Source organism: Plectropomus leopardus, chromosome 21 (assembly GCF_008729295.1).
Source record: "Plectropomus leopardus isolate mb chromosome 21, YSFRI_Pleo_2.0, whole genome shotgun sequence".
NCBI classification, from domain to species: Eukaryota; Metazoa; Chordata; class Actinopteri; order Perciformes; family Serranidae; genus Plectropomus; species Plectropomus leopardus.
This window is the reverse complement of record NC_056483.1, coordinates 9,976,540-9,998,547: the sequence shown is the minus strand read 5'-3', so window position 1 is coordinate 9,998,547 and position 22,008 is coordinate 9,976,540. Positions and strand designations below refer to the sequence as shown.

At 40.2% G+C, this 22,008-nt stretch overlaps 2 protein-coding genes across 2 annotated transcripts in view; one reads left to right on the top strand and one right to left on the bottom strand.

Moving 5' to 3' along the window:
* Nucleotides 1-10,342, top strand: part of zbtb47b (zinc finger and BTB domain containing 47b) — a 28,349-nt gene extending 18,007 nt beyond the window's left edge. Inside the window, exons 2-6 of the mRNA XM_042510166.1 lie at nt 639-2,012; nt 4,226-4,373; nt 5,842-5,957; nt 6,813-6,957; nt 7,537-10,342. Of these exons, the coding sequence (XP_042366100.1) occupies nt 639-2,012; nt 4,226-4,373; nt 5,842-5,957; nt 6,813-6,957; nt 7,537-7,982 (2,229 nt within the window). The 3' untranslated portion in view covers nt 7,983-10,342. The remainder of the gene's footprint in view (nt 1-638; nt 2,013-4,225; nt 4,374-5,841; nt 5,958-6,812; nt 6,958-7,536) is intronic.
* A 3,398-nt stretch (nt 10,343-13,740) lies between these two features.
* Nucleotides 13,741-21,241, bottom strand: klhl40b (kelch-like family member 40b). The gene is made up of 6 exons (XM_042510167.1): nt 19,894-21,241; nt 19,014-19,174; nt 18,829-18,936; nt 18,465-18,650; nt 17,384-17,533; nt 13,741-16,696 (listed from the first exon to the last, which is right to left on the bottom strand). The coding sequence occupies exons 1-6, from the start codon at nt 21,019-21,021 to the stop codon at nt 16,585-16,587; spliced, it is 1,845 nt and encodes a 614-aa protein (XP_042366101.1). The 5' UTR covers nt 21,022-21,241; the 3' UTR covers nt 13,741-16,584.
* Nucleotides 21,242-22,008: the final 767 nt, after the last annotated feature.

Below are 22,008 nucleotides of genomic sequence, written 5' to 3'. Positions count from 1 at the left end.
AACTTTTTTCATGAAAACTTTTCTCAGAATTCTTTTTTTTTTTCCTCATGTGAATTCATTATGCTTCTGTAGTAATGTCAGTGAAATCAGCATTGCTTTTTATGGCTGAAAACAAACAAAAAAGTGGGAAACTTACCTTATTTCCGCAGCTCCATCTGCATGATGATGTGGTTGAGAGCTTCAACAAAAAGGGCTAGTCAACAGAACTTGTTAAACTATTATTTACTTAAATGTTTGTTTTAAAGGAGCAAATGAACAGCATCTATCAATGCCAAATACCACAAAAATTATAGCCTAAGTTTTTGCAGTGCCTTGTTTGCACAGGTGAACAAACAAAATGAAAACAGCGGGCCAAATGTCTAAATCGTCATGGTCATGTTTATTAGTCATGGTACACAATTGCAGTGTTAAGCAGTTACGGAAAATGAATGAATGGATGTTTTGTGAAATAACAACAACAAAAACACCATAAGCATATAAACTAATATGATAAAAAAAACAGCAGCAACACACTGCTGTGGACATCTAATTGGCTTCCAGTCCAAAACTTTAAATGATCATATCCCCCCATGATAAAGTCCTTTCTATCGTAATCTTTTTCTCCGTCTTTCTCCCTCCATCATGTTCTCTGTCTGCAGCTCATAGTGGAGAAGACCACAGACTTCCCCTCTGCTGAGTTCTCCCTGGTGGAGGATGTGGCTCTGCACTTCACCTGTTTGATGGACAGGCTGAACGAGCAGCGCCTCTTCCAGCCTGACCTGTGTGACGTCGACATCGTTCTGGTGCGTCAGCACAGCACCTTCCCGGCCCACAAGGGTGTGCTGGCCGCCTACAGCCCTTTCTTTCACTCCCTTTTCGCCCAAAGCAAACAGCTGCGGCGGGTGGACCTGTCGCTGGACGCCCTGACCTCTCAGGGCCTGCAGCAAATCCTCAACTTCATTTACACCTCCAAACTGCTGGTGAGCAGCCGCACTGTCCGCGACGTGCTCAACGCCGCTACCCTGCTTCAGATGAGCGACATTGCAGCCTCCTGTCGCGACCTCATCAGCAGCCACTCGCTGAGAAGCACCTGCGCAGATATGGCCAATCAGGAAGGGCTCGGCGGTGGTGACCCAGCTGCTGTAGCGATGCCCTCCAGTCAGCTGTACTCGGAGATAAAACAGGAGTCAGAGCTGGGGAGGGTGTACAAAAGGGAAGGCAGCAGCCCGTTCTCTGTTAGAGTGGAGGACTCAGGAAAGACGGCCTCCCAGCAGAAGCAGTATTACCAGAAGGAGGACGGGGGGGCGAGCACAGGTGTGGCTGCTTTGTGCAAAGTTGAGAGCAATGGGGAGGAGTCAAAGACCGCGGACGGCCACGCCTCCTTCAACAGAGACCAGATCATTGTTGAAGTCAACCTCAACAACCAGACACTTAATGTGTCAAAGGGTTCGGAGAGCAAATCGGCAACAGCCGCAGAGGCTACCATGTTTGGACGTTGCCATGACGATGAAAGAGATTCAGAAGACGATGAGGACAACGAGGTGGAGAATGATGACACAGTTGGAGAAGAGGATGATGACCTGAACCTGAAGAGGGGGGACATACTGGGTCAGAGCAGCGAAGAGGAAGATGAAGAGGAAGATGAGGAAGAGGAGGAGAACACCCTAAACATTCCAGGCTTGGAGCAGCCGGCCATGTTGGATCGACCTCGCCGGGGCACCAGAGCCTTCGCCATGGCGGGGACAACCGCCTCCATGCGACAGACTCTTGCAGAGGCCACACTGGCCAACCAGCGGCAGGGCGGGAAGAGGACGCTGGATGCGGAGAGCCTGGGCCAGAAAGTGAGGCTGGAGGAGAAGCAACATTTCCCGTGTAAGAAATGCCCTCGAGTCTTCAACAACCGCTGGTACCTGGAAAAACACATGAACGTCACTCACAACCGCATGCAGATCTGCAACAACTGTGGGAAACGCTTCCTGCTGGAGAGCGAGCTGCTGCTGCACCAACAGACGGACTGTGAGAAGAGCATCCAGGTACGATTCAACCGCGATCCCCCACACTTTTTAAAATCTGCATTCTGCGCTCCCACTACACTTTAGAACTGTCATTTTTCACATTTAATGGATAAGCAGCAATCACTAGATTTGCTCGTTGGGGGCCCGAGTAAATCCATGCTAATATTTCATGTTGAATTCAACTTCAGTGAAATTTGACACACAAAGCTGTCTCCACAGTCCTGACCTTAGAGGGAATGGAAAGCAGTTATAAGTGGGTGTTAGCGGTTTTTCTGTCCAGTGGTCAATTCTGGACAGAAAAACTGCTAACACCCTCTTAGTGGCTGTAGTGGGAAAGGCTACAGTTAGCAATTTTTCCCGGGGCAAATAACTCTTGTATTCACAGGTATTTATCCGCTCCAGCTCTAATCAGGTCCGATCAGCAGTGATGAAAACATGACATGCAGGTAGACGCACTCATTTTTTGCCCCTTTTCTCGCTGCACCAACTAGAACAGATCAACAACTATCACTGTGAGCACTCACTACACCACCAATAAAGGTGGGAATCTCGACGGACCTCAGGATTCAATTCAATCTAATTCATAATGGTGAGAATTGGGTTGAATTCAGAGGACTTCAATGGGATAATAAAACAATAACTGAGGCATCTTGATGTCAAAAAAAAAAATTTTAAAACATAGCTTATTTGTAATGATCCATAATTAAAACAAACTGGTGGACTTACTTGCCTAAAGTGTTGCTCTCCTCTCTATTCCCTTCAATTTTATAGAAACCAAGAAGCTTCCGTACTGTAGCTTTTAAGCCAAGAGGTGCAGGTCGGATTGTATCTATCTGCAGTTGCTCATGCTCAGCAATCCTCACCAAAACTCATTCACTGTGTCCAAAATTTACAAACAATGCACTACATACCCAATGTTAGTGCTTTAGTTCGACATCCTTTTGTGTGAATAGACAGTGGTGTGTATGCTTTCAGATGCACTGAGCTAAGCAGCCTAGCTTAGAAATGAAACATTATGCACATGTTTACATCTGTTACATTTCACTATCCAATTGTTTCAGCTGTAAGAAGAGTACACACATTCTTACAAAATTGTAATTGCTGATCATAATGTGGAGAATTGGGTTGAATTCCCTATTACTGACTTTTACAACCAAACGTACTCTTTCATGAGAAAGTCAAAATGCATAAAAAAAATCAGTGTTTCTTCCACCCATGAGCACCAAGCCACTTTAACAAAATTTTGTGAAGATGTGATTTGCTGTGCTACTTTCTTACTTTAATAGGCCTTTACTGAAGAGACTCTGTAAAATCTCTGTAACCCTCTGGCCAGCTGTCATTAGCAGGATGAAAGAAGCTCAGAGTTTGTAAAAATGCTGACACACTCATCTGGGTCACCTTTTGCCCCCTGATTGGTGGAGCTACTGTAGATGGTGCTGAATGCAGCTTGACACAAAGTCACTCCTTTGGGCTGAAAGAAGAACATTCTTCTGCATGTTTTAGGGGAAAAACTTAGAATTTTTTGTTTCGATTCAGATGTGACAAGGTGTAATTATATTATTTTTTATATTTTATTTATATTATTATATTATTTATATTATTTTTTAAGGATGTAAACATCAGTCCAAGTTAAGGCAAGTAAAGGATAATACTTTTGATACAATAATTGATATATGGTTAAGGATGTAAATCCAACATCTTCTATTGTCAAGAGTAAAATCAGTGAAACTAAATATCATTTTCATTGGGGTTATTGCATTAATGATACACGAATTAACTCAGCTTGTCTAATTACTTTTGCTAGGCTCTCATTATTATAGAAGCTTTATCATAATTTGTTCCCCCCTTCAGACACAAACGTATGCTCTGTGCTATAGTAGGAGTCTCAGCTTTTAAGGTTTTATTTGGTAAATAATTAGTACATGCACAGCTGCAATTATGTAAATATATTAACACCGATCACAGTCAGTAACTCAGCAGTCAGTAATAATAAATTCTGATATGTCTCAGTACCTCCACTCTGCAGTGAGCAGCTGGACTCCCGCTGTGGTTTTGAAGATCATTTGCTGCTTTAATCTACTGACTCTAATTGCTTTTTTGGTACAGTGCACGCCCAAGTATCTGTGTAAGCTCACACACCTGGATTGTGTTTGTAAAGTCTGTTCCAGATGATACCCAAATAGCTCCATTAATAACTATATTTTGCTCCCTCTTCTATTTTTTCTTGTAAGTGCGTAACGTGCGGCAAGGCCTTCAAAAAGCTGTGGTCGTTACATGAGCACAACAAGATCGTCCATGGCTACGCCGAGAAGAAGTTCTCCTGCGAGATCTGTGAGAAGAAGTTTTACACCATGGCTCACGTCAGGAAGCACATGGTCGGTGAGTGGCAGTGACATTAGCGATCCTGGTTGGTCGCTTTTTTCTGTTTGTTACTTTGGGCTTCCTTTTCCACTGATTGTTGTGCAGGATTTGTTTTGGGTGTAGCTTTCCTCTTCCACTTTTTGGGAGATAAGCATCTCATTTCCCAGACGGGCTTACCTCATTCCCTGTGTCCATTTAAGTTTCAGTGGTAAAAGTATGGAGGCAAATAAGGGTCATTTGAGCTTGTGAAATAAATCATTTCTCAGCCTGAAGTTGTATATCACATTTTGAATGCATGTGAAAAAAAAACTGAACTGAGTGTGTTCATTTGTAAAAATATAAAATAATTTCTCCAAAATTCATGTTTATGAATGTGAATGTGCAGCTGTTGCAATATTTTGTTATTAGGCACAAACATCCTCTTGGAGGCCAAGATAAAATGAATAGATTTTGTTGGTTAAAGATCAAAGGTCAAGGTCACTGTCACTGTATTTCATTCTTGTAAATGCAATATCTTAAGAACACCGTTAGGTAATTTTTTTCAGATTTGGCATCAACATCCATTTGTGCTCAACAATGAACTGATTACATTTTGGTGGTCAAAGGTCAAGGTCACTGAAACCTTGTCTGTCTCATTCTTATAACAGTGTTATCGCAGGATTTTTTTTTTTTTCAAATTTGGCACAAATGTTCACTTGGACCCGGCGATGAACTGAATAGATTTTGTTAGTTAAAGGTCACCGTAACCTCACAAAACATCTTTTTGGCCATAACTTAAGAAGTCATACACTGTTTATGACAACATGTGTAATAGGATAAAATGTTGAAGTGATGACATTTTTAATCCAAGTGGTCAAAGAGTGGTCACTGTGACATCGTAATCACCTGCAAAAACACTTTTCTGGCCATTATTCAACATCATATCTCAGGAACAGAAGGGGAAACACTCGGTCAGATACTGAACTGGTGACACTCATCTTGGATGCTCACCTTAAAACTGTTGTATAGATCTTCTGTGCTGCTGATGAGTGTGAAGCATCCATGTTTTCACTGACATTGATGTAAACTGTAAGTGCAGCTTGACTGTTTCGCCGATGTTTACGACCGTAAGGTGTAAATTCTAGTTTATATGTGTAGCTAAAATTTGTGCAGGAATATTGTCAACAGAGATCTGTGTATGCAACACTGAAGCTATGATCATGGTATGTCACCGAATACTATTTATACTTCTGACTGAAGGAGTGACTTGGGAGTTCAGTGTGGAAACTTCAGGGGAAATAGATTATTTACCAGATGAGACACATCCATTGTCCTTAGCATCGTAATTAGCCAGCAAAAAAGCATCAGCGTTGTTCTTTAAGTGCTATTTTAGAGCAGCAGTTTGCTTATTTGTCCTCCCGCTGTTATTGAGTGCCTCAGTATTGAATACCATTAACTTATCTTGTGCTCTGTGTGTTTGTGCGTGTGTGTGTTGGGGTGTGTTTAGCCCATACGAAGGACATGCCGTTCACCTGTGAGACGTGCGGGAAGTCGTTCAAGCGCAGCATGTCCCTGAAGGTTCACTCTCTGCAGCACTCAGGAGAGAAACCCTTCAAGTGTGAGGTTTGAGCTCCGTTAATACACTCACTGCTGCTGCTGCTGCTGCTGCTGCTGCTCTCCACTTGACTCACATGAAGAGTTTCACTGCAACTGAGATTTCCACCAGTTTAAAACCAGTCATTTCTGAAATGATTGGTGTCTACATTGTAATTTTGAGTAATAAGTTTCTTTATGGCCGCTGCTTGTAGAATATTTATGTTAAAGGGACAGTTCAACCAAAAATCAAAAATATATATTTCTGATCTTACCTGTAGTTCTATTGCTAACTGTAGTATAAATTATTTTGGTGAGATGTCCAGTATTGGAGACATTGGCTGTTACGATTTTCTGCCTTCTCTCCAAAATATTCACATTAGATGGCACTCGGCTTGTGGTGCTCAAAGTGCCAAGAAAATACTTTTGAAAAACTCAAAAATAATGTTGCTGACCAGAAATCAAAGTGGGGGAAAAAAGGTTAAGGTTAAAAAAAGTTATGTTACCTGCTGCTGGCTGGAGTGTCATATTTACCGTACTATGTCAAACTACTCCTTTTAAAGAAAAGACTTTTTCTTTTGTTTTTAAATCATTTGAAGTTTTGAGACACGAGACTTAAAATTTTCACAGTTGGGCTGTTTGCCATATGGGATCTATTCACATATTCTGGGTTGCATAACTTAATGCGTGCAATCGATAAAGTTCATATTTCACAATAAATACTTTTGATTTTATCACTGAAATCTGTCAAAATGTGTTTTACAAGAACAATGGAATGAATGGAATGGACTAAAACCCGCAGAGTACTCTTGTGACTATCATTTATGGGGCTATTTTATGATTTTTCAGATTTTGTGTAAAAATGCTCATTGTGTGCCATTTCAGAACTGTAGTGAGCGCTTCCAGTACAAATACCAGCTGCGTTCCCACATGAGCATCCACATCGGACACAAGCAGTTCATGTGCCAGTGGTGTGGAAAGGACTTCAACATGAAACAGTACTTTGACGAACACATGAAGACACACACTGGTGAGTCACTTCTGCTGCAGTGCTCCAGTATGTTCACCAGCTAGTTGCTTACTTTATGCTGGACAGATAGTGTATAGTAGGTTTTTAGAAATTCTTTGCTAAAACACGGCTGCCTGCTGTGTCAAAATATTATGGGATGAGAGCTTTAACACTAACCAGCGTAATAACAGCCCACAAATGACATAAATAACAAATGTAGCTTTCTTTACATTTTCCACAAACGTGATAGCATTTGCCTACTATAGCCACAGTACCTAATTTGTTATGTTTGTGGCGTTTTGCTTATGCAAAAAAAAAAAATCTATTTAAACAAGATATTTATGTGCCTCAAAACAATTCTGTGAACTAACAACACACATAAGAAATTTTTGCAAATGTAATAGCTGATGCGTAGTATGTTTGTAGTAGGCAACTGCTATTACGTTTGTGGAAAAAATGTGAGATTATTACATTAAAAGCTGCAGATTTGTATTACGTTTGTGGGTTGTTATTACGTTGGCGGGTGTTACAAGAGCTAAAACAAAAAATCAGAGCTTAAAGACTGTCAAAAACTCCACAATACTGTGTGTCTGTGTGCAGGAGAGAAGCCGTACATCTGTGAGATCTGTGGGAAGAGCTTCACGAGCCGACCCAACATGAAGCGCCACCGCCGCACCCACACCGGGGAGAAGCCCTACCCCTGCGAGGTGTGTGGCCAGCGCTTCCGCTTCTCCAACATGCTCAAGGCCCACAGGGAAAAATGCTTCCGTGTCAGCAACCCCATGGTTACCGATGGCAACGACTCCCTCGGCCTCCATCAGCCTCTGGCCTCACCTGTCGTGGACTCTTCCAGCCAGGTGCAGCTGGGGACGGCGCTCCCTGCCACGTCTGCGACCACACCCGCTGCTGCCTCAAGCCCACACCCCCTCCATGGCACCCAGCTGTCTCTCCCCCTGCTGCACTCCATGGGGGGGCTGCCTCCCACCCCTCATTTACCCCCACCGCCTCCCCTGTTCTCTGCCGGTAGGATGAACTCCAACAACTAACAAATCTCTGTAGCATCGAAAGCACTTTTGTTACTTTTGTTTTTCGTAGAGCTTTTAAGAGGACTCCTGCAGCAGGAGAGTGATGCACCTCAGTGACATTTACACTGAGGGGAAAAAACTTTCTGAAGGCTACACGGAGGCCTCATGAAAAAACATACATACACCTTCCACAATAAGAAATAGTTATTTTTTACTCTGTTAAATACAATAGATAACCTCAGAGTCCAGTAGGACGTGTCGTCACCGCGCTTCTCTTTGAGTCTCACGACTCTGTTCTGGTTTCATTTGGGATTTTCCGCCACCACACACATCTCTCCAGAGCCTTGCACAATGCATTGATTGTAGCATCTTTTACAAAGTGGGAGGGAGAGTTTCCTGAATCCTCACTCATACGAGGAGTCATCAGTCGAGCGAGAACCACACTCTGATGAGATTTAAATGTTTTATTTTTGATCGTTCTCTGCCAATATGTAGCGAGTGGTTCTGGTCTGACCCAGCAATAACCAAATGCTGACTTGTCTCTGAGCATATACATGTATATGGCATTGCCAGTAACCAAATCCTGTTAGCTCACCTGTTATAGTTAGAAAATGTTATACAGCATTTATAATCGATCCTGCACCTTACATTTAACTCTAGTGATATTTAAAATGTACTCCTAATTGTCTCAATTTTTATAATTGTGATAGTGTGTAATTCGTGGCACGTTACGTCAATTTGTAAGGACGCAAGAGAAGTTGGGATGCGTGGACAGTTGGCTGAGCAATGCTGTGTGTGTGTGTGCGTGCTTGTGTGTGTGTGTGAGAGAGAGAGTGAGAAATGAGGCAGAGATGTGAGATGAAGATCTACGTTCAGCTAATCAACGCTTTGAGCTTCCCCTGAGTTAGGAGATGGAGTAATTTGTTGACTCTCATCTTTTGCTTACATTAAGCAAGCGTGCTCCTCTCCGGTAGATCTGGCTTTGAGACGGTATCGCACTTTTCTGTGACTTGTTAGTAAAAACCTAATGTACTCAGACCTACAGTATAATTGTAGGTTTAAAAATCTAATGTCAATGTTAACTTACACTTCCCAACTAAACCTGATCTGTGTAATTAGTTTGCAGAGAGCGTAGGGATAATAATATTCACAGAAACCTGCTTACGTAGCTCATTAAGTGTGCACATTTCATCCTGATATATATTATAAAACAATAAACCTTATATTCCAATACCTAAATCTCTCAAAGAGCACTGACAGTGAAAACTTTTAGCACAACAGAGCGCATCACTAAAAGGGCTCCTTATGATTACACAACTATTATAAACTAATCGATTTCTTCTATGAGTGATCTGTAGAAGTTTGGGACATGCAGTATGTAACCCCCCTCCAACATTTGTGGCTCTGTGTGCACTTTTGACAATTACTTGTCATCAATCTACTGGAGTAAAACTGAAAGAATAGAATTGAATCATTGTCAGGAAAAAGTTTTCTTCTCTGACATTTTGGGAAATACACTTATTTGCTGTCTTGCGGAGAGTTGGATGAGAGGTTCGATACCACTGTCTTGTCTTTAAGTTAAATATAAAGCTACTGCCAGCAGCTGGTTAGCTAAGTTTAGTACAAAGAGTGGAAACAGGGTGAAATAGCCAGCTTGGCTCTGTCTATAGTGAAAAAAAATCACCTACCAATGCCAAAAACTTAGTAATTAACCTATAAAATCCTGTGGGTTTTATCCATTAAAAAAAAAAGATTTTTAAAAACAGTAATTTGTGTTTTTACTGGGGGTTAAAAAGAGTTGTATTTTAGCTAGCCTGGCTCTGCTCAAAGGGAACAAAATATATAAGTCCCTCCAGTATTTTGTGGTATTTTGGGGGATTTTTGCGGCATAAAATGCCTGATTTCACAGCAGCTTTTCTTTGCAAAAAAAAATTGCAATTCACGTTGCTATGTTAGTGAAAGTTATAAAATTGCAAAAAAGTTTCTTTTTTTTTATTAATACTATTTTGTATAATTCATTTAAAAAATGAAGACAACTTATTTTAAACCATGTTCAACAATGTATTCATTAATTTTCTATACCTAAACTTTTAAACACAGTTAGTCACACAAACAGTCAACCACACCGCTATCACTTTGTGATGTACACAGTAACATTTACATTAACCGTCATTATTTAATGTCAGTCACCTTGATTATTTCAGCACTTGCAATAGACAAATGCAACATCCTCCGTCATGGTGATCGATCTTCTATGGTGTCCACACATTTTAGCCATTACCTGTTCTGTGTTTTGCTCGATAAAAGTGTTTGTGTTTCACCACAATGTGCAAGTGGTAAAAAGTTCACCACCACTTTCGTGCAGAACATCAGGGCATTTCCCCCACGGTTTTTAGCAGTGATGTGAGACATTTGTGATGTATGCATCTTCACAACTAGAAACAAGGAAGTGAGTTTTGTGATTTGTGAGAAACTATGGTAATTGGTCAAATATGCTGAAAAGTTGCTGTGATTGGAAAAAAAAATCAGGAATTGATTGAATTTGTGTTCACCACATTGCAACGTCCTAGAAGGGCTGACATGTGTTTTAACTCCCAGTAAAATCGCAATGTGACATTTTTACACATTGTTTTTGGTTTTAACAAGCAAGATTTAACCTGTTTATTTTTTTAGCTTTAAACGAGCTGGTAAGCTGATTTTGTTACTTTTAGAGAGAGCCGGGCTTACTCCGTTAGGAAACAGGCTGCTTGCGATGGTTTCATATTTAGCATACAGATATGAGAATTGTATCTATCTTCTCAGCTACTGCTTTCCAGAATGTCAAAAAATTCCTTTAAATCTGACATTTCAATCAATTAATTATCCAAAAAGAGTCTCTGTGCACTATTGATGCACTCTTGCTCACTTTATAGATAGCCTACTTGTAGTGTAGCGTTAACCTGTAAATATTGTTAAGATGTGTTTCTTCCTCGTGATTAATTCCTCATGTTTACATTTGGAAAGTCATTTTGAATGTGCCCCCACGTGCGTCTTGGCTGGTACTACCGAAAGTTGGAATTTGTGGATAAGCTTTTGTAAATGTAATAAGCTGTTCATTGTTTTATTTAAGAGACAAATTGAAGCACCTTAGTGTAGTCTTACGTCTTAGCTCACCCCAGTTACACGTGTTTCTTAAACTGCCATGGTTAAATGGTTAGGGCCACATTTAAAAAATGGTACTTTTTCTTTTGTTTGTTTGTGTGTCTGACACATTTTGTACTTTGATTTGCTGCTTTTGTACAGGGTCCAGTTTGAGACTGCCCTTTAAAATGAAAAGTCTGCTGTTAAATTGTTCTGATATTCTGGCTGTGAAAAATCCAATTTAGCCTTACTGGGCAGAGAGCTCCAGGGTCAGAAATGAGTCACAATTTAGACATTTTGAGCAGTTTGATGAGGTAACTGCCAGCATTTTATACCTATCTGAGGATTGTTTTAATCATTGGAAGATGGGGCTTCTGGTTGTTGACAGAGAGGACTGAAGGCAGCGTCACATAAACATAAGGACTGTTGCTCTCTTGTGGTATCATAGTAAACTGCACTCTGTTAGCTACACTACAGAAAGAGAAAAGCCTCCCTGAAGAGTACATTATCATTCATAGTGTGTCTCTAGTTATCACTGGAGATGCTCATAGTACTCTGGGATCATAAGAAAAGGCTATTCCCACTTCACTGTTTTAAGAAGCACTAGCCCAAGAGACAACACTGAGATACTGTGGTTATAGTTTGTGTATTCGCCTTATGCTCGGAGGGATTTGAATGTTTTTGTGTTATGGGTGATGATAGTAACTGATGGTAAAGGAGGAGAGATAGTAGTTATTACTACTGATTTATGCACTTTGAATTTGATTGCCACATAAGCCCATAATGGAGAACACATTTGCAGATACAAGGTGAACAATAAATGAGAGAGATGTGTACAGAAGAAAAGTATTTCCACACTGCCTGCTGAATCCAAAGGCATACATTTTATGTTCATGTACCGTACGGATATTGATGCCCGTAACAAAATCTCCTTGTATTATTTGTTCAAATTTGAGCAGTTTGTGGTTAGTAAGTTGCAGAAGTTGCAGACAGGACTCAGTTGTGTCTCACTGCACCGTTAACTAGTGTTTGTTTCAGTCTGCCTGTTTGACACTGTGCCGCTCTTTAAAGGCCCAGACACACCAAACCGACATCAAAGAACCAGTGGCGACAAAGGCTGACTGTTGAGTCGCCTTACATCGCCTGTGTCTTGGCCAAAAAGTTGACTACAGCCAACGACCAACTGGTGCGTAGCTTCTGCACCTACTTGAGAGGAAATAACTGTCCATACCAGCAGGTGGAAATAGTTTGTATTCGTCATTCAAAAAGGAAAACCGTAAGACTGACTGGACAGATTCAAGATGCTAGTTATCAAGTTTACCATACCTTGTATATAAAGATAGACGACACTCCCCCCACTTACCCCTGCTATGCTTATGTGAGGTTAAAATATCTGAGATACAGGCATTGCCATCTCACGATGGTTGATGTCATTTAGAGCCAGAGTCTGCACAGTAGCTATATCCATGGTTGGGGAGTTCCCGCCAAAACACTCGTGTTGGTGTGTACTTTAGTTTGGCCTATGTCCCATTCATTAACATGGAGAGGCGGGCTTTATGACCTATACTGCAGACAGACAGCAGGGGGCGAATGAGATTAAAATTTTACACTTTGGGGGATCTGTCATGTTATCCATCTTTACACAGTCTATGGTTAGTCATTAACAGCATAACCTGATGTTGAAGGAACAAAGAGTACTTACCATGCAACAGCGAACAATAACACAAACAATTGCCAGCGGTTTCTGCTAAAGAGCTCAAAGGCTAAAAAAAAATCATCCTAACTAATATAACATGCTTGTTTTGATCTAACTCCCTCTTGTCTTTAGCCGTTTGCTTTCTTTACTCATGGACTGAGTTGGACCAATCGGAATAATTTAATTTGTAAATAAGCTCCAACGTTATCAACAAAAATTCGGCACTCTGAAACGGCTGATGGTGCAGAACACACTGCCAAAACTTGGCCAACAGATGCTCACCAGTGGTCATAACATTGACTAACAGCCCGTCGTCAGCTTGGTGTGTCAGGGCCCTAACAAGTATTTCGACTCCTCCCTACAGTACACAAATTTGCGAATCCTAGGATAGCGAAGGAATGAGCCATCCTGCTCTCCCTATGAGTGGCCAGTACTTGTTGCCTTTATTGGTTTAATTGGTTAAATCAGGTAAGAGGAGTGGGACTGGTTATGGTTAGGGTAAGAATGTCAGGGTTAGCCAATCAGAGGCAGAGTAAGACAGAGTAAGGCGGGTCTTTCACTCGCTATCCTAGCAAACACAAATTTGCATACAGTGCAGTTATGGCTGCTTCTGATCAGCTTTTTCTCCGATCACCACCATAACTAAGAGGAGATAGTTTTAGTTGTCACCAGTTTGCTCCCATTAAAGGAGTTTAAAAATGTGACTGTAGTATTTCATGCTATGAGAAAATGTAAAGGAAGTTGTCAGTTGCCAAATTGAGTAATGATTAAGATATCAATTATTGTGAGCACTTTATACTCCAATTAAACTCGTATGGTGTGAAGGCTGTTACAGTAGCAGTGATATGAATCGAAATCTGCTGATGGCAGGTGTGTGGGGGGTTTTTTTGTTTTGTTTTTTTAATATTTCCATGGCATACGATAATAGGAAATTACAAAAATGCAGTCGCTGCCAGAAATGTGTCCTTGGCAGGTGCTCTGAAACAACATTTTATTTAGACCAAAGGGACATCAAAACTGTTTGTTCAGCCCTTGCAAAAAGAAGCACTACTATATGTACCTGCTTGGAATCAGATTGAAATATTATACTAATGTCTACTTAAGTTACAGACTTCCAACTCAGTGTTGTATTAATCAAATAGTATTATAATAAATCAAACAAACTACCACACATTCATTATTTTGGGGGTGAATGACACTGAGCAGATTATTTGATTTGTCTTCAAAGGCCAATGTTTTTTAAAAAAAAGTATATAAAAAGATATATATATATTTGAAAACATGACACCCCATTTGGAAGAAATGGGGAAGTCTAAATTTATCCTAGAAAGCAGAATTTAAATGCTAATCCTTTGTCTTGGATTATTTAGTGAACAAGTGTTCCCTAAAATGCAAACAAGACCCATCTGATACATCATCAAAGCAACACTTGATCAAGCTGTGCTTTAAAATGTATCAGAGAGAGACATTTATGAGCCCTGACATCTCCCAAATCCTAAAAAAATAATATTACATTATTTTAAGTGTAAGTTTTTCTTATTTAAAAGTTACATGGCAGTAAAGCTGAGATTTTAGAAGCTGAGAAGGGAAAATTTGCACAGTTTTTAGGGTCCTATATTCTAGGCAGGTAGGCTTTATGTGTTTTAATTAGCCAAATTCTCCTTTATTAAGGCTAGCAGCCAAAGGCTTGTATTAGATTAGGCAAAGGTGGACCTGCCCTTGTCCTTAAATGAGGGTTTGTCAGTGATTAAGCGGGTGCCTAGACCCACAGTGACTGTGCACTTTGCATTGCACTCAAGGCAAATGTTTGTCACATATTGAAACATTAAGGCATGGCAGTGGGTACACAGCAGAGTGCTTATAGGATTGCCGAGTTGGGTCTCTACTGGAACTTGTAGTTTTTGGAGTTCAGCCTCTAGAGCCGAAGTGTGTATCCAAAAGGATTTGATTCTGTGGCCTTTAGCTTCGAGAAAAGTTTGGGGATTATTGCTATTTTTTCAGTAGCAATAACTAAAGTTTTGTGATGATATTGGAGGGAAAACATTGTATGTATGTAAGAATTTGAAGAAATTTGTTACTCTTTTGAAGTTGGAAAAAGGCTCTTTTTCTAAGAATGGAGGAGCATTTTTTTTTTTGTTTTTAGCTTCCCGTATTTTGGGTACAAATGTATGGAGCCCCAAAACTGACAAAAAGTTACCATACAAGTCAAAAGAACTGAAAATTAAAAATACATATATATATTGTTTGTTGAATTATTAAAATGTAGAGACAGAAAATGTATCATATTGATAATAATAATCCTAACCCTCTGATTATCCATCAATCTTTTTTAGTTGTTAAAAAAAAAAAAGCCAAAATGTTCTGGTTTCAGCTTCTCATATGTGAAAATTCGAGAACTACTTTTCCTTTAACTTCCAGTCACTTAAAAATAAGCTACTGTTTGTATTTAAGCTTAATATGTTTGAAAAGAGACATTAAATCACAAACTCATTTACAAAATGTAAAGGATAACGTACCTACAATAGCAGAGTCTTAGCTAGCAAACATGACAGTAGTGTATTGTAGATTATAAGAATGATCAGCATTTGTGTACTTGCTGGGATAATTGTATGAGTTTTTTATAAGTTAACAAGCTGGCTAACCACAAAATCCTCTAAAATCCTTTAAAAATGTTACCCAAATAATAGTATTTTGCTTTTTTACAGACTCTTTTAAGGGTAAAATAAAGTTAGATTTCACACTATTTCTTTATGACAGTATTTATTGATGTGTTTAGTGGTATTTTAGACTCATCTGCTAATGTTTTACTGCATTTTGGCGGTTTTGAGGCTCCATATAAACTAAACCAGAAAATTGGAAAACAAATGTTGGTTACTTTGCATGTGAAAGTTTGGTTGGCTGTTCTAAGTTTGTTTGATGGTGACTTTTCCCCTTTTTGGGCAAAGATTTATGTGATAATATAACCATAGGCACCAATGCCATAGTCAATTCAAAGATGTATTATCCACGTACCCTCTACATCTCCCATACTTACTCATACTGCAGCTGTGTTAAATCATACTGTGTACTGTTATTTGCTGATTCTCTACTTTATAATGTAAACACTATGTCTTAGTTAACTCTGGTGTACAAAGACCATGTGTAGGCAGTAGTTGTCAAGTTCAGCTATATTAAAATACTAAAAACCGTACAAGGACGATAGTGTCTAGAGGTGCTATTAACATTAGACTGTATTTTCTGTCTTTTATTGTATTATTGACTAGTGTTTACTGTCTGTAACAAAGCAGAGCGTAATGAAATCATTTCAATATTAAACAGTATAGATATATTATTGCAAATGGAGATGTGTGATGTGCTTTTGTCTGTACAAACAAATTGTGAATTGTTTTGTTTGTTGTTTTTTTTTGCACTGTGTCATGTTTAAGCCATCCTCTCTGGAGGCACCCACATTATGACTTTGCTGCCATCTGTTGGGAAATTTACAAAATCTTTGCCAACACGTTTTTACCATTGCTGTTAGGACAAGTTTTTGGTGTTAAATACTAATATTTTATTTAATTACAGTGCAAAAAATGTCAGTGGGCTACAGACTGTTTACAGTTTTACAATCTCAGCCAGATTAAAATCACTGAAACTCATATATAAAAATCTCTTCAATCAAAAAATGTACATGACATTAAGGCACAAGTACAGTATTAGAACTAGTGTAAAATAAAACATTGAACACTACAGTAGCAGATTTTTTAACCAATGTGACATCTCACTGTGCATAGATTTCTGTTCTGCAAGCAGGAACTGGAGACGCTTTTACATCTTGGTGAGACGCAGCGTATTGAGGCGGACCCCCAGAATAGTGGCTCCTGAAGCATACTGGATCTCTCTGAGGATCCCCATCCACTTCTTCTCTGTCTCATCAAACCTGAAGAGGATAACAAGACTAGGGTCATAAAAGGTAAGACTCGCACACAGTAAAACTAGTCATTTTGAAACTTTTATCTGTCTTAAAAAAGGTGGTTGTTTTGGTAATGAAATTAAGTCATGCAACCATAGTGTAGTCCATCTATAGCCGTCAGCTTTTTACTTCTGGTGATGAAAAATCACAAAAGTGGTGTTCATTTGTGAAGACTACCTTGCTGACGTAAGTAAGTATCATAAATGTTTGCCGCGAGGCTTATTTTCTACGATAATCCAAAATCCAATGGAAAAATCCAATTTGGTTTTTTTTACAGGGGAACCAGGGTGATACTAACATCCAGGTTGACCCACAAAAAAATGTCATGCCTGCTCGACTCTTTCAGCCTTTGACTTCAGACACTTAATGTCCTAAGACTGATAGCCAATGGGTTCCAATATTGGTCTTTTTCACAGCAGACGTTCTGACATGTTGGAAAAGCACAGGTGAAACTGATAACATTAAATAGGGGTCAGTGTCCCAGTATTCCCGTGATCCAGCATTCACCGCTCCGGGATGTCTCGTACAATTAAATACACCTGTGCATGTACTGCTATGACAAGTTAACATGTCTGCTGTGAAAAAGCTTTATTAGGTGCACTATGGATAAATCAGTCACTGTGTGAATGAAAAAATGTGTCTGTTAGGACTCACCTCCAAATGTCGTTCATCTCTTTGGGAACCATCTCGTCGCTGTCCTCCAAAGGCATCATGGCGAAACCTCCTACAGCGTACAGCTGGCCAGCTAAAGACACCAGGTTCAGAGAGCTACGCTCCTGGGGAAACGCTACAAAGTCTGTCCACCTGAAAAATGTAAACACACACACACACACACACACACACATAGCGGTTTTTAATGAGGTGTAATACACTTACAGCCTTTTAAAGCTAAATAACATTTTAAGGGTTTTCCACCACTGGAAAACTGCTTTAAAATTAAGTTAGTGGTGTGAAAATGTGATAAAGAAGAAGTGAATTGCATTTGTTAACAGAAATTTGAAAAACCATTAATCCAGTAAGCCTAACCCTTTCAACTCTGGCTCGACATTTGTTTTCTTGTGCTGTGTTCAGATTTTCATGAGCTATTTGACCCTTTGAAACCAGAGCAAAGTGGTTTGATGTCTTTTGATAACAATGGCCGATGTTTCAAGAAATGTCACATGAATTGCAAGAAATTAGTTAAAAGTGACAAGAAAATTATATAAAAAAATAGTTTTTTAAAAAAACGGGAGGACTATTAGAAAATTAACAAAAGAATTAGGGGAGAAAAAACTATATAATTACAATATTTTTAGATTAACAATTATGTACAGAAAAAAATATTATAAAATATATCAAGTAATCTTTTTTTAGGTGGTTTTTTTTTAGGTCATTTTGTTTTTGTTTTTTACTCCTTTTTTGCATATTTACAGGTAGTTTCTTGTAACTTTTATTTTTCATAAGTATTTTTCATTTATTTATTTTACTTATTTCTGGGACATGTACTGTTTAATTGCTTGTTGCCTCCTCTCCATGTTTTTTTTAATAAGAAATCAGTTTTGCTCAGATTTGAAAGGGTTAATATCACTTGAAAAGTGCACATAAACAACACAGGAAATCTCATTTATAATTGCAATTTTAGGGTCCCTTGGTGATTTCATGCCTTAATTTGCACATGCCTTTGGGGCTATGTAACTGTATGTGGTGCCTAAAGCGTTTTTTGTCAGAATTTATTCACCAATTTTGAGGAACTCACTTGTTTGTAGCAATGTCGTACACCTCCATAGAGTCTGTCAGCCCACTGTCGGTGACTCCCGCCGCCACATATATTTTGTCCTTATGAACAGTGGCTCCGAATAAAGAACGGGCAACCTTCATGGGTGCAAGCTCCTTCCATTCAAATCTCTTGGCGTCATACGCACACATCTTCTTCAGACAGCTCCTTTTCACGAGAGAAGCAAAGAACATAGTGTGTCTGAGGTCTGCCATCCCCGAGTGGTCTCTACATATGACTTTAATTTAGAAAAATGTTCCTTTTTCATGTGTTTCTGGATTAAAGCACAGAGCTTTCACACGTGCCACAGATGGATATTAATGTTTTGATCCCACTTAATACTCACTTTTCGTCTCCCTTTCCTCCAATCACATAAACAACATCACTGTGTGACACCGTTGCGTGTCCATAGACCGGGTATGGAAGCGGCTCTGATTCACCCCATTTAAAAGATCTGTAAAGGTGTAAATGAACAAGTTTCAGTTCTGAGAACAGCAGTCCATTCAAAGATTTACATTAACTTGTACTCACTGTCTGTCATAGACCAAAACGGAGTCCAGCGTGCGCTCCTGCTCCTTCAGCTCCCTCCCTCCCAAAACAAAGATGGAGTTCTCAGCCTCGGCCAGCCCGAACAGGAAGCGTGGAGACGGGAGAGGAGGCATCCCTAGCCAGTCAGCAGTGACCGGGTCGTACTGAGGTCAGAGGAGGTCAAACATATGTGAATGGGTTACATTAATGCCACCTAAAGTATACACACTGTAGCACACACAGACAGACACAAACTCTACAGGTAGAGGCACTCTGTGTTAAACCCCCTAAAATCCAATTTTCAGTTTTATTTCCCCTTATGTAGCTACATAAAATATTGAATATATCCAACTGATCATTTTATCCATGTTTCCCTCAAAATCCACCCAGATATACTTTGGCATCAACATTAAAATGTAGCCCATTTTTTATGGATTTAAACACACCCATCAGTGGGTTTTAAAAGGTTTAGTACAAATTAGTACTCAAATTAATATTCTCAATACAGCATACAATTGAAATTGGGTTTTTTTGTAGGTTGCTAAAATATGTTTTGTTGCTGACTCCCATCCTCAGCAGTACATTGCATAGCTTCCGACTCGGACTTCATCCTGCTTCTCCAAACTGGGGGCGTGCCGACTGCCATCTACAGTATGTAATACTCTGACCATGAATAATCATCCCATACAACCCCACTTGAAAAAATTCAAACTATCCCTTTAAGCATCATTCAGCAGTCGAAGGGCCAAACCATGTTTAAATTTTTGTCAGTAAGGGCATAAATGTTTATTACGTTATTAATCCTCAGCAGGAGAACTGCAGGTCTTCAAAGAATTAAGTATCAAAGATCTTCTCTCAAAACTTTATCTAAAACCGTCCCTACCTGTAGGAAATATGAGCACAGTGGATCTTCTTTGTTCTGTTCATCATAGAATAATCCTCCCGCCACAAAGATCTGGTTCTCCCTGGTGACCAAGCTGACGTGGTTTTTGGGAACCTGCGTGGAAAGTGAAGCCGCGAAGCAGTCGTTCCCATTGGGATCGTAGGCCACAGCACCCACCTCGTTCACCATCAGTATCAAGTTCCTGACAAACATGCCAAATCTCAGGTTATCATTCAGGATGCCCGGGAGAAGACCCTCCTCTTCCTCATTATCCTCATTCTCTCCATTTTTCTCTGCTCCACCGTCCTCCTTTTTGCTTTTGCTTTTTTTAACCTCTGGCATTTTCCCAACGAGAGCATCCCGAACCAGCTGGAGTTTCTCCTGCAGCTCCGGATTAAAGGCAATCAGTTTGTGTTTCTCCACTTTCTCCTTCAGGTAGTCCTCTTTGACCAGACGCAAACGAATGCAATCCAGCAAACCTGGCAGGTCTTTCTCTCTGTTCTGAGAGTCGTAAGACACCCAGTTCATCAAAGCCTCGAACACCGCCTCCTCTGTCTCTACGTTCAGATTGTCGTTTGCTAAAATGGCTGCCAACTCACTAGGGAGCAACTGGAGGAACTCTTCATCTCTGGTGATGAGCTGGAAACGCTCGCAGGCGTAGTTTCGGGCAGAGACGGCCAACCTGGGACAGTCCAACATCAAGCCGAGCCTGAATATAGCCAAACAGTTGCTGAGGCTCAGGCGCTTTTGAAGGAAAGACACACAAACAGTGAAAATTGAAGGGATCTGGTACACATTAGCCACGGCGAAGATGTCCTGGACGTTCTGCTCCGTCACATTGATTTTGGAGGTGTACAGGTACTTGAGGACCAGCCCCATGACGCCCGGCTCCACATCCTCCAGGACGATCTCTCTCTTTTTGCTCTCCTCTATGTCAGACAGGAAGATGGAGCGGAAGTAGGAGCTGCAGGCGCACAGGACCAGCCGGTGGCAGGGAAACTCCTTGTCTTTGATCTTCAGCACACAGTCAACCAGCTTGTCATTCTCCAGCAGGTCATACAGGCCGTCCTGGAGCAACGTCTGCTGGTACATCCTGGGTTCGTCCATGGGGTTTATCGGTAGAGCCATCGCGCCTGGCAGGGGGGTTTGAAGAGCCTTTCAGGGGCTTCAAATCAAACAAAAGTGGATCTTCTTTATAGCAGAGTTTTAGTTTCTTGCCTGGAAAGAGGATTCAGACACACAGTCTGCTGTTAGCCCACACCAGCTGAACTCCGGGACAGCCCACTCCTTCAGCTGTCCTGACCCTTCAACTGAGCTCCAACTGGTAGTTTATTTATAGTCCGGCCGCTCCGTGTGGAGCTATGGGCTTCATTCTGGAACATGAAATGCAATATCCACACTTCAATCCTCGTTCCCACCTCCAACCCCACCCCCGCCCACTCCCCAGGAACATCCACCCACGCTCAGACAGCTGACACACGGCTTCATGGGAAATGTGTCCATCCTGAGTCATGAGTCATGGGTAGATCTGGAGTAGATGAGTTAATATTCTGCCCCCTGGGGTCTCTGTGGGGTCTCCGTGACTGAGTAATTATAGCAGCACTGTCACTCTGTCACTTTCTTATATTACTACATTTATATGATATTCACATTTGTGATTTTGATGTGAGGGAAGTTTTTTTTTTTATTGCTGGTTAAGCATGAAGCTGGTTTTCACTATTTTCTACAAGACTGATATCATGAAATTGATCAGTTCAAACAGCAATTATAAAAATACAACCTTCAGTGGAATGTCACTATCAACAAAATCTTACTCATGATTTCACTTTTCAAATTTAAGGTCAAAATACGACAGGGTACCCACAGGCCACTCTCATTTTCTAGGCCTGACTAAGTTATGGTATTGGTAAAATCATTGAAACTTTTGAAAAAGTTAGAAAAAATGTTGTGTTCAATGTAATTAATTGTTATTTCCAAGTCCAGTTTTTTTCAGTCTTGGAAAATTCATGGTATTAGTAACATCCTTAAAAATTTTGGAAAAATCCTGACATTTTGTTGTGTTTGATGGAATTAATTATTTCTAAGTTTAAATTTCCAGGCCTGGAAATGTAAGGT